Source organism: Xenopus laevis, chromosome 8L (assembly GCF_017654675.1).
Source record: "Xenopus laevis strain J_2021 chromosome 8L, Xenopus_laevis_v10.1, whole genome shotgun sequence".
Classification (NCBI taxonomy): Eukaryota; Metazoa; Chordata; class Amphibia; order Anura; family Pipidae; genus Xenopus; species Xenopus laevis.
In genome coordinates, this window is record NC_054385.1 from 37,618,533 (window position 1) to 37,632,121 (window position 13,589).

At 45.0% G+C, this 13,589-nt stretch overlaps 1 protein-coding gene across 6 annotated transcripts in view; it reads left to right on the forward strand.

Moving 5' to 3' along the window:
* Positions 1 to 13,589, forward strand: part of LOC108698371 (rho guanine nucleotide exchange factor 9) — a 237,404-nt gene that overhangs the window by 154,737 nt on the left and 69,078 nt on the right. For all 6 annotated transcript variants that reach the window (XM_018229799.2, XM_041572711.1, XM_041572712.1 and 3 more), the window contains one exon: positions 6,279 to 6,458. In XM_018229799.2, coding sequence (XP_018085288.1) covers positions 6,279 to 6,458 — 180 coding nt within the window. The remainder of the gene's footprint in view (positions 1 to 6,278; positions 6,459 to 13,589) is intronic.

Here is a 13,589-nt window from a genome sequence, read left to right on the forward strand (position 1 = left end):
TCTGTCTGTCTCTCTCTCTCTCTCTCTCTATAAATATGTATGTCTGTCTACTATCTATCTATCTATCTAACTATCTATCTATCTATCTATCTATCTATCTATCTATCTATCTATCTATCTATAAATATGTCTGTCTATCTATCATCCATCTATCTATCATCTATCTATCTATCTATCTATCTATCTATCTATCTATCTATCTATCTATCTATCAATATGTCTGTCTGTCTATCATCTAACATCTATCTATCTATCTATCTATCTATCTATCTATCTATCTATCTATCTTTCTATCTAACATCTATCTATCTATCTATCTATCTATCTATCATCTATCTATTATCTATCTATCATCTATTTATCTATCATTTATCTATCTATCTATCTATCTATCTATAAATATGTCTGTCTGTCTATCATCTATCTATCTATCTATCTATCTATCTATCTATCTATCATCTATCTATCTATCTATCTATCTATCTATCTATCTATCTATCTATCTATCATCTATCTATCTATCTATCCATAAATATGTCTGTCTGTCTATCTATCTATAAATATGTCTGTCTGTCTATCTATCATCTATCTATCTATCTATCATCCATCTATCCATCTATCTATCTGCACAAGCGAATGACAAATGAGACCAAAATGTTGTTCAGAAGGAAGTTTTTATATTTCAAATATGAAATAGTCCCAATAATACCTGCAAATACTAACTGCAAGGCTGAGGCTGCACAATTGCAATAATTTTGGCATTTTCCTGCTTGAATGCTTGTAAAATATTCAGCTGTCCAGTAGTTGTAGCTGAGTCTCCTTTGAGAGCTGCGGGGGTGATTAGTATACAAAGTATTTCCTTTATCTACCAATGGTGAATAGTATGCACATATTTTATTCTAGGGCACAGTTCTTTCCTGATACAGGTATAGGATCCATTATCCGGAAACCCATTATACAGAAAGGCCATCTGATGTAGACTTCATTTTATCCAAATAATCCACTTTCTAAAACGTATTTTCTTTTTCACTGTAATAATAAAACAGTACCTTGTACTTGATCCATCTAAGATATAATTTATCCTTATTGGAAGCAAAACCAGCCTATTGGGTTTATTTAATGTTTACATGATTTTTCTAGTAGACTTAAGGTTTGAAGATCCAAATTACATCATTCTGGATTACAGGTCTCATACCTGTATAAAAAAGGACCCTCCTTGGAATGTATTACTGGAGATAAGTTTTAATAATGAAGGCATTCCATGGCAGATCCAGGTTGCACATTTGACTGGCCTGTTCTTGTGTTAAAGGAAGGACATATAGACATGGCATTATCATTTGCTGCCGTGGGCCCCCTGGATACTTAACTCTGCTTTGCTGCACTGACTCAACTCAATGTCTCTTTCTTTACCTGCTGCCTTGTAGAATAAAGAGTCAGGAGAACACATCAAACTGAATTTTGGCTGGGATTGTTAACAGAACAGAGAGGCATCCTCTTTTAGTCTGCACAAAATATCTTTCCTTTGTATATTCTGCACTTGGGAACAAAAAAAGGAAATGTAACCTATTTGTTGCTGGAGAGCAGGGAAATGGTAGTATGACCAAACTCCAAATGGTCCTAAAAATCCTGCAAAATCAACAAAAAAACCAGGCTGAGATTGATATTTGAAAGCAATTGCTTCTGAGCTACAGAGGAGCTGGCAAATGAGAGCTTTAAAAAGCATAAGAAAATATCAATTTGCTTTCCTGTTTGTAACTGAAGATAGAGATTTTGTGTCCATTTCTTTTGTTTGCCATAGTAACCCTGGCATAGTTAAAAAAAAAGTCACTTTGCTTCATATGTTACTTACAAGAAAGGGAAAGGGCTTAGGGTTTGTGACCAGACATGGTAGCTTGGGGGTGGAGACTGGGGATAGCTGCGGGAGAAAGACTTGGTTTTCCTAGGAATGTTATAACCAGTAATGCCTTCTTGTACTGGGAAAAACAAGTCAGCCTCAGTTGAAGCCTTGCCATTGTTTTAGTTTGGCTGACCACAGCCTTACTTGAGGGTCTGGCCACACCAGCGGCAAATCTCCTCTTCTTCGGGGCGACAATCTCTCCGAACTGCCTTCCCCCTGCCGGCTAAAATTATAATCACATTCAGCAATGCACATGTGGCGCTTCATTTTCCGAAGTTGCCCGAAGGAAAATGAAGCGCCGCGTGTGCATTGCCGCAGGTGATTTTCATTTTAGCCGGCGGAGGGCAGGGGGAAGGCAGTTCGGGAGATTGTCGCCCCGAAGAAAAGGAGATTTGCCGCTGGGGAGACTAAGCTTCCAGAATCTGCTCGTGTGGCCAAACCCTAAAGGGATTCTGTCATGATTGTTATGGTGTAGTTTTTATTTCTAAATTACACTATTTAAACTGCACTCTACCATTTATTGCTGAACCAACAACATCTGTGTGTTCTTTTGAAAAACAGATTTCAGTGCAAAATTCTGCTGGAGCAGCACTATTAACTCATGAATTTAAAAAGGAAAAAAATGTTTTCCCCCCTGACAGATTCCCTTAAACTCCCACAGCTCACCTGTTCTTCCATAATACCCTTAATAAGAAGCTAAAGTGGGGCCCTTGTATTCCACACTGAGGGCATGACAAGATAGCATTGGGAATATGGCCAGCCAATGATCCGTTATAGAATGCTCTAGGCCAGGTCTATCCAACTGTTTCCATATAGCATGTTCATAGGCCAGATTATAAGAAAATGATGATGTTAGCTAAAGAGATCAGTGGGGCTTTTGATAAGTCTCAGTATTTCCATAGCATAACATAAATACCATTACATTATTCTAGCCTAGGCATTTCCCCTGCCCTAAGCACATGCAGCGGCCCTTTAAAACAATCCCCAATTTATCAGAAAAAAAGCCCTTTGATGCGCAAGCCCTGACGTATTTTTAATAAGCCCTTTTATATTTCAGAAGCACAGAAAAAAATGTTTTGTTTAATTATGCAAAGTTGTTATAAGTGTTATTCAGATGATCCGAGTATCTTTTGTAATGGTGATTATGAGTTGGCAGAGGGAAGATAATGGTTCGTCCTGCGCAAGAGACTGAGCATATTTTTGCAATTTAGTTCTATTAAAGATTTAAGCAGCTTAAAGGGAAACTATTTGCTACAAACTGATTTTCTATTGAATCAAGTCTGATGTGGGCTGTTGGTTTCAGGGAGTGTCACAATATACTCTAGCACTTTATTGAACCTGTGGGGGCTGTTAGGGCATCTATTTACTTAAAATACCAGGGTCTGTTATGAATCTCTGTCCAGATTAACAGTACCGTGTTGGTTTTTGGTTGCAATTCTGGACTGTCCCATCCAAACGTGAGTGTATTTGGGTAGAAGTTTAACTATATCCACCATGTTCTATCATAATTCTTTTGATTAATGTTATTTTGTTACTTAGGGGGTTATTTACTAAACTCCGAATGCAAATATCACGAAAGATCTGTGTTTTTTTTGTTTTTTTTTATAAAATCGGACTTTTAAAAAATCTCAGATTTTTTGGAATTTGTTAAACCCAGAGGATGGAAAAGTCAGAATCTGAAAATCTGGCATCTCAGACCTGTTGAGGTTGCATTGTTGAGGTTGCATATAAGTCAATTGGAGAAGTCCCAATGATTTTTTGATATGCGCTGGGTTTCGTGCAACACCCAGAATTTTTTCGGAGTTTTCTGGTGAGAATTACGGAAAAATTTGGAAAATCATGGAAATTGGATTAAAATTTCAGAAAAAATTGTGAAAATCAGATTTTTTTCCTGCAAAGCTAATTTTCAGGGAAAATGTAATAATAAATAAGCGTTAAAAACCTGAGCGGATTTGATCTGCGGTTGTAGTTTTATTAAGATAAATTCGGACTAAATAACCTCCTTAGTGTTTTGACAAATGTGCAGTGTTGTGTATTAACAGGGGCAAAGTCAGCCAAGATGCAATATGTTATAAATAAACCAATGAGCGTTTTGTGTTTGTTATTCTTAAGTGCAAATCTGTTATCCTCTTGCTGCAGCCACATCTCTTATGTCTAGTGACCCAAACAAGCAGGGAGTGGGTTGAAGGAGGAGTAGTATAAATAAATAGCTGACCAATGGTTAAAAATGAAGAAAATTTGCCCTGGTATAGTACACAGGTATGGGATCTTTTATCCAGAATACTTGGGACCTGGGGTTTTCCAGATAAGGGGTCTTTTTGGAATTTGAATCTCCATACCTTAAGGGGAAATGTAATAAAATTTGCAAAGAGAACAAATTTGAGAATAAAAATGTGCATGTCCCAATTTAATATTCTTGTTTAGGCTTTTATTGTGCGCACTGTTAACATTTAACACCTGCTTGAAGGTGGCGTACACTTTTGGAGCAAACATAACGTTTTTTTCATATAAGTTTTATTACATACACTGCACACTATAACAAAATATGAAATTCACAATTGCTATCCTACATCGTGTGAGGGATAATTGCAAAGGCCAAATTGTTCACTTTGCGAACGATTTGCAAACTATTAGCAGTAGCCCTGTTTTTATGCAACCAAAACTTGCCTCCAAGGTAGGAATTCAAAAATAAGCAGCTGCTTTGAGGCTACTGGGAGCAACATCCAAGGGGTTGGATATGTTTTCAATACAGTAAGTTCACTAAAAATTTAATGTATAAACAGGGGCGATCCTGCCTAATTTGCCGGCCGAGGCAGCCTTTGTTTTTGCCCACACGGCACTCACCTTCAGTGCCGGACGGCGGTCGAGGGTCCACGACGCTAGTGCTACACTAGAAGAGCCGAATTTCTGGGTTGAAAACCGGAATTTTGGCCCTTAATTACAAGGAGCGGCATTTTTGCCGCCCCTGGCAACCAGGGGGGCGCTGCCGTCTGAGGCGAGTGCCTCAACTCGCCTCATTGGCAGAGCGCCCCTGTGTATAAAGGCTTGAGTGACTGGATGTCTAACATAACAGCCACCGAAACGCTACTTCATGCTTTGCAGCTCTCTTGATTTCCACTGATTGGTTACCAGGCAGTACCCAATCAGTGACTTGAGGGGGGGGGCACTTTTTGCTTTTGAATCTGAGCTGAATGCTATGGATCAATTGCAAACTCACTGAACAGTTATGTCCCATGTGCCCCCCCTTAAAGTCGCCGGCTAACTTATGTTGCCCACCCGCAACTGGTTGGGGATCACTGTCTTATGTCTCAGTTGGGATCAAATACAAGGTACTGTTTCATTATTACAGAAAAAAGGAAATCATTCTTGAAAATTTAAATGATTTGATGGGGTGCAGAGAATTGCTGAAATTCTTCTAGGCCAGGTGCAGATCAGGAAGTTTGCAAAAAACATGGTGGATTGTGTCCATTTTTGTGCAATTTGTACCCAGGCTTGGATATAGTAAATAACCCATTTACTATAGTGTAGTTCCATCGGCTAGTGCTAAAATGTATGGTATCTTTCTGGCCCATCTGTCATTCCAAAAACCTGGCCACAAACTGTGACAAGCGGCTGCCATTTATGCCAGCAAGAGATTTGCCAGTGGAGCAATGCTACATGTGCCAAAAGCCAAAGAATAATAAAAAGGAGATCAGTGACGTAACTACCGGGGGAGCAGGGGATGCGATTAGGCCAGGGCCCAGCTCGCGCGCCGCAGGATTCCGGGTGAAAATTGCATACGGTGGCGCCCGGCTGAACGTCCCACGCCAGGGCCTCTAATTACGTTACTGAAGCAGATATTTGATTGGCTTTTGCCATTCGTAAATTTAGTGACACTACATATGTGAGCCCATATATATAGAGACAGGTTTAAGGGACTGCTTGGACAGACAGTGTAAAGAAAAATTGATGGCAATAGTAAAAAAAATGGCTGCTATGGGCAAAGCACAGTTGAAAATGAACAAAATGATGGTATATAATATAAGTAAGTTTACTTGCGTTTTGGTATAATGCCCTCCAAGTGACTTTGCTTTTTTCCCCACTACAACAGGAGGGTTTTCCCTTTGATGTGTTGTCAATATATATATTGACTTATTTGGTTCATGACCCTGTACTAGCACGTCTCACCTCTTACAGTAAGTGCTTATTAGGATTCCACTAGTGTGAGCTGAGGAACGCTGAGCATTTCTGCAGTGACCAGCCTTCTCCTATCCCCCCTTATTCCTGGATTCTGTGATGTGTCCCCTGGGCTTTTGTTCTGGAAGCTGATTACCTTGTTAAGGCACAACCACTCCCACTGATGAGCTTAACTAATAAATGCCTTTGTCTCCTCTCTTTGCAGCTGATCAGTGGTGGAAATATTGTAAGTGCTGAGGCAGCATGGGATCATGTCACCATGGCCAACCGGGAGTTGGCGTTTAAAGCTGGTGACGTCATCAAGGTCCTTGATGCTTCCAACAAGGACTGGTGGTGGGGTCAGATCGACGACGAGGAAGGATGGTTTCCAGCCAGCTTTGTCAGGGTAAGTGAAATGATTATTGACACAAGATGGAATTTAGTGCTAAATTGTCATTTGCAAGACCAAAGTTTTGAACCCAACATCCATGAAGATTTCTATTGGGATTGAAACATTGGTCCCTGCTTTGCCTGTATGTTGAAACTGTGCATCTGTCAATCTTTGGGTTGTAGGATAGCCTCACAAGCACTAGGAAGGAAAAAATACATGGTATAAAAGAGTTGCAGCTAAAAGTCGATAAAAGTTGAGTTCGCACAGTGGGCTCCTTGTAAAAACAGTGTAAAAGTGGGGCAATGCAAAATTTCCAATGGAGGGTGGGTTTAAGGAGAAACTATAACATATCAGAATAACAATTGGTGATTGGACGTATGGGTGTATTAGGAGGACAAGAAAGGGGCCCTACATTGCATTGTGCACCGGGCTCAAAGCTATTTAGTTACATAACTGCCCTTATAGTTAGCATCTAATTTGTCATTTGTGCACATACAGCACATCGAGGGGTATCCCAGAGAACCGTGGGTAGAACTGTGGGAGTCAGCACAAAAACCATGCAGTAAATGATCCCACTGATAGTTATAATAGCTGCGAAACATGACTCATAAGACTTGCTGTGGCTGTATAAGGCAGCACACAAATACATGCTTTCCCAAAAACAAAAATCATAATAAGTCATTGCGAAGGTGAGGAAAGTCTTTTCTATGTAACATTATTATAACAGTACAGAATCCAGTGGCAGCTCCAAGGCCCTCAGTTCCAGTTCTTATCACACCGCCTCTGCATCCTTCCCATCTCTGCCAGCCGTGACCTGGTTAGGCTTTATTTTGTGCCAAATCCCAAATGAATGCATTTCTATTTTTGGAAAATCTCACAGGATTTAACCCGGGATTTCCATATTTTATTTTTGTTTTTGCATCATGATATCGTATATTAGCAGCTTATCTTTCATAAGTGAGCAGTTTTATCTGTCACTATGGCAGGGGCCTGTTAGAATTGCAGATTTCCACATTACCATCTATTTACATGGCTCAGCATCATTGTTTGGGATGCATTGCAGATCCATTGCACATACTCCGGGGCTGGCTGTCAACTTTGGAGAGGAAGGAAAACAAAAGTGGGTTTGGATGTGCTCCAGATCTTATCTAGGGACATGTCACGAGCGCCGCCCGGAGCAGGTCCAAGAGCTCCGGGCGGCGCGTCCTCTCCTGCCGGCGTCGCTCCCAAGATGGCGGCGCCCATGGCCGCCACGTGGGTAAGCGGCGCCGGCGCGATGACGTCAGTGCGCCGACGTCGGCGCAAGGACGTCAATGACGTCACTAAGGCGCCAAATTCAAATAAAAAGCCTGTTTAGACGCCAGAATGGCGCCAAGTATAGGATTTTCCTTCCCTAAAGTGTATCCTGGGTTTCCTGTGTACCTTATTGCCAAATCTTGTTCCGATCTGTTTCCTGACCCCTTTGCCTGGACCTTGGACCTTGTTGTATTCTGCCTGCCTGTAACTCTTGCCTGATCCTGACTATTCTTCGTTTAACCCTTTGGGACACCGCGACCTTGTTCCTCAAAGGGCTTCCTCCTTGATCCTGACAACCTCCCTGGAGGGAGCTCCCGGCTCCCTGACATTATACTTGGGCCATGGATCCTTCTGGGGGAAGCCACACCTCATGTCGGACGAGCGCTCCGCGGACTGGCATCCCGCATGGAGGACTACGAAACCAGCAGGTTCGCATTGGGCAAGCACTCGATGTCCTGCTGGCTCAAGTGCCTTCTGCGTTCCCCTGCTCCACCTACTGGGGATCCCCCATGGCGGCAGCCCCACGAACACAAGCTACCCGACAGGTGAGCCTCGCATTCCACCTCCCCTCGTTTCAGTGGGGACCCACAAGCCTGCAGGGGATTTGCCACGCAATGCAAATTTCAATTTTGAGTTCCAACCCACACAGTTTCCTAGCGAGCGTTCCAAGGTGGGGTATGTGATGTTCGATTGGAAGGCAAGCCACTAGAGTGGGCACGTCTCTTTGGGAGAAGAATTCCCCGTTGACTTTTGATGTTAAAGACTTTCTCCAGGCTTTTCGTATAGTTTTTGATGCTCCAGGTCGGGTTACGAACGCCCCTGCCCGTCTCTTGCAGCTCCGGCAAGGAAGCCGCAGTGTCAATGAGTATGCTATAGACTTCCGAACACTGATGGCGGAGACTTCCTGGTGTGATGACGCTTACAAGGCCGTATACTACCAAGGCCTATCCATCCGCATCAAAGATGATCTCGTCTCCAGAGAGACTCCTGACACCCTGGAAGGGTTGATCGCTCTATCCATTAAGGTGGACACTCGTCTCAGAGAGCACCAGGTGGAGAGAGAGCGCAGTAGACGATTTTCTCCATGTTGGCCCCTCGCTTTCAAAGGCCGATTCTGCAAACACCCGCTGTTCGGTGACCCATGTGTCACGTCCCCTTGGAGGAACCCATGCAAGTAGGGAAAGACTCGCCTCTCCGAGCAGGAAAGACTCCGAAGACGTATGCAGGTCTCTGTTTATACTGTGGTGGGCATTCCCATTTTGCCAACGCCTGTCCTGCCAAAGCCAAGATTTTGTACCCCGAGGTATGTCTCAGGTTTCTCATGTAGGGGGCATCACTCGAGGTTCTCTGGAGAAGTATCAAGAAAATTCACGCAGGCTTCTTCTTCCTTGCAGATTCACCTGGCAAGTAAGTCTATCTTCGAAAGGGCCTTCCTCGACTCCGGAGCGGATGGCAATTTCAGGATGCCTTTTTTGCCGAACGCATGAAGATTCCTCTGCTTCCATTGTCTTCTCCCCTGCGAATTACTGCCATAGATGACAAACCCCTGGATTTTGAATTCTCACAAAGTTCACGGCGGAACTATCTGTACAAGTTGGGGCGCTGCATCAAGAAAACTTTCATTCTTCATCATCCCCTGTCCTTCTACTCCAGTGATATTGGGTCTTCCATGGTTACGTCTGCATAACCCCACCATAGACTGGTCCACTGGGCAGATCTCTCGTTGAGTTCATTTTGCCTGCAACATTGCCTTCCGCCAAAACCCTCGAGAAGGTGAATGTCTCCTCTGCGGAATTAAAGACTTTGCCCTCCACTTACAAGGGATTTTCCGATGTATTTTGTAAAAGTCTGCAGAGTCCTTCCCCCACATCGCTCCTACGACTGTCCGGTTGAACTCCTGCCTGGAGCTATGCCCCCCAGAGGGCGCACCTACCCTCTCTCTCCTGCAGAGACTACCGCTATGAAGGAGTACATCCAAGAAAATCTCCAGCGGGGGTTTATCCGCCCTTCTACCTCTCCTGCAGGGGCTGGGTTCTTCTTCGTGGAGAAGAAGGACGGAGGCCTTCGGCCTTGTATAGACTATCGGGGTCTGAATAAGATCACCGTGAAAAACAGATACCCTCTACCCTGATTGCCGAGCTCTTTGACCCAGCTGAAAGGGGCAAAGATTTTCTCCAAGTTGGATCTCCGGGGGGCCTACAACCTCATTCGCATCCGGGAGGGTGACGAATGGAAGACGGCATTCAACACTCGGGATGGGCACTATGAATATCTCGTTATGCCCTTCGGCCTATGCAATGCCCTGCCGTCTTCCAGGAGTTTGTGAATGATGTGTTCCGAGATCTCCTAGGAAGGTTCGTAGTCGTATACTTGGACGACATCCTGATCTTTTCCAAGGACCTTGAAAGTCATCGCTCCCAGGTGAAGGAGGTACTCTCTCGTCTGAGGAAGAACTCTCTCTTCGCCAAGTTGGAGAAGTGTGTTTTCGAGGTATCCAAGATCCCCTTCCTAGGATACATTATCTCTCCAGAGGGATTTGAGATGGACCCCGTGAAAGTGTCGGCCATCCAGGAGTGGCCTCTCCCACTGAGTACCAAAGCAATCCAGAGATTCATCGGATTTGCTAATTATTATCGACAGTTCATCCGGGGGTTCTCTTCCCGCATTGCACCTATCCTGGCCCTCATCCGAAAGGGGGTAAACCCAGCCTGTGGCTCCATCTGCCATAGAAGCCTTTCAGTCCTTGAAAGAGGCCTTCACGTCTGCTCCTGTTCTTCGACATCCCAATCCTGCACTACCCTTCTGCATCGAAGTTGATGCTTCTGAAGTCGGAGCCGGAGCTATCCTGTCTCAGAGACACTCCTCTGATGGAAAATTGCACCCCTGTGCGTTTTTCTCCAAGAAGTTCTCATCCGCAGAGCAGAACTATGATGTCGGAAATCGAGAACTCCTGGCAGTCAAGCTTGCCCTTGAAGAATGGCGTCACCTCCTGGAGGGTTCTGAAATTCCTGTCCAGATTTTCACTGATCACAAAAATCTGGAGTTCATACAGTCCCCTCAAGAGGCTAAATCCCAGACAAGCCAGGTGGGCCCTTTTCTTTTCCCGATTTAACTTTGTTTTGACTTATCGCCCAGGTTCCAAAAATCTGAAGGCCGACGCCTTGTCTCGTAGCTTCACTCCGGTGGACCGTGACCCTGAGAGACAGGAACCAATCATTCCACAAGTCAAGATCATTGCCTCTCTGTATCCCCAATTTGCCGACCAGATTCTGGCTGGGCAGTCCTCGGCTCCTCAAGATACTCCGATTGGCATGGCCTTCGTCCCTCCAGAACTTCGCCTGGCCATCCTGCAACAAACCCACTGCTCCAGGCAAGCTGGACATCCTGGTCCGGCCAAGACCCTTGAACTTTTGAGGCGCCTAGTCTGGTGGCCTGATATCCGCAAGGATGTAAAGGACTTTGTGGCTGCTTGTAATGTCTGCGCCACTTCTAAGCCTAGCCATTCCCGCCCCAGTGGGTTGTTACAGCTTTGCCGATACCCTCTCGTCCATGGACGCACCTCTCTATGGACTTTATTGTCGAACTTCCTCCCTCCGGTGGGAATACTGTGATCTGGGTTGTTATTGACCGCTTCTCCAAAATGGCCCATTTCATCCCTCTGAAGAAGTTGCCCTCTGCGGTGGAGTTGTCCCCAGCTATTTATCCAGTACATCTTCCGCCTGCATGGTTTCCCGGTGGAGATCGTCTCCGATAGAGGCACCCAGTTTACTGCCAAATTCTGGCGTTCCCTATGCAAAGACCTGGGAATTGTTCTTCAGTTTTCATCTGCATACCATCCGCAGACGAATGGGGCAGCTGAACGTGTCAACCAAGCCCTGGAACAGTTCCTGAGGAACCACGTATCCCTCTGCCAGGATGACTGGTCTGATCTCCTCCCATGGGCGGAATTCGCTCATAATAATGCTTGTCATTCCTCTACAGGGAGGTCTCCGTTCATGTCGGTGTATGGTCTGCATCCTCAAGCTTTTCCCCAAGACTTTGTGCTATCTGATGTCCCGGCTGCTGACGACTCCGCAGCCCATATGTCTGCTATTTGGGGCTGCTACCAAGTTGAACCTAGAGAAGAGCGCTCTTGTTCATAAGACTTTCGCGGATCGTCGTCGAAGATCCTCTCCTCCCTACAAGGTGGGTGATAATGTCTGGCTCTCTTCCAGGAATATCCGGTTGAAGATACCATCTCCCAAGTTGGGTCCAAAATTCTTGGGTCCATTTCCCATCTTGGAGATAATCAACCCTGTGGCTGTCAGACTCCAACTGCCACCAGAGATGAGAATCCCCAACGTGTTCCACGTGTCTCTGGTGAAACCCGCCATCACAACCGGTTCTCTGGCGGTCAATCTCCTCCTCCTGCCATCTCTGTGGAGGGTCAACTCGAGTACGAGGTGGAGAGAATCCTAGACTCCAGGATCTCCAGAGGGTCTCTTCAGTACCTTCATTCAGTGGAGGGGCTTTGGCCCTGAAGAATGCTCCTGGGAAGGTCACCGTGATGTTCACGCTCCTCGTCTGGTGAGGGAGTTCCACTCCAAATTTCCCCAGAAGCCAAATCCTGGTGGTCCGGAGGCCCCCCGTGAGGGGGGGGGTACTGTCACGAGCGCCGCCCGGAGCAGGTCCAAGAGCTCCGGGCGGCGCGTCCTCTCCTGCCGGCGTCGCTCCCAAGATGGCGGCGCCCATGGCCGCCACGTGGGTAAGCGGCGCCGGCGCGATGACGTCAGTGCGCCGACGTCGGCGCAAGGACGTCAATGACGTCACTAAGGCGCCAAATTCAAATAAAAAGCCTGTTTAGACGCCAGAATGGCGCCCAAGTATAGGATTACCTTCCCTAAAGTGTATCCTGGGTTTCCTGTGTACCTTATTGCCAAATCTTGTTCCCGATCTGTTTCCTGACCCCTTTGCCTGGACCTTGGACCTTGTTGTATTCTGCCTGCCTGTGAACTCTTGCCTGATCCTGACTATTCTTCGTTTAACCCTTTGGACACCGCGACCTTGTTCCCTCAAGAGGGCTTCCTCCTTGATCCTGACAACCTCCCTGGAGGGAGCTCCCGGCTCCCTGACAGGACAATACATAGAACCCACAGAGGCAGTCCACCTCCAATGATAGAAACATTGCCTTGGTGCAAAGAATAAACAGCGCTGCAAGGAAGAAGCTTAATTTTTTTCTAATATCCATCGCTCGAGAAAATATGTAACAAATAATAGCGATTGTCTGTGGTAGCCGTGCAGTATAGACAATTTCTGCTAATTTACCGAAAAGTATTTAGTCGGCAAAGATTCTAGTAACCCATAGCAGGTCTAGTCTAGTCACCACTCTTCCACCTCCTGTTTGGGCTTCTGCTTTTTTTCTTTTTTTTTGTTCCAGAGACTTGATTTAGAAACAAGGACCAGCATCTAAACGAGATTTATATTGATCACGTTGTACTTTCAATTCCTTTGTACTTAAGGATGGCACATTTTAAATGGATTTCATGTTTTATTTCTTTATGGTTGTTAAATTATTAGCCTTCCTATTCTTCTTCTTTCCAGCCTGCAACTAGAAATGCTCCTGGGTTGTCAGAGACACTTACCTTGGCAACAAAAAAAGCAGATTAATTGGGAGGCTACAATTATTTTCTTAGTTTTTTATTTACAGCATAGGCACTCTTAGGAAAATACTCCGTTCTAATGTGAGTGCATGTCTGCCAGCAGAAATGAGCTGCAAGATGACTGGATAAAGCAGGAGGGTCCACTTTGAACCTCCTGTTGATTGACCAATCACAGCACTGCTGCTGCACAGAGGCACTTACTTTTGTGCTG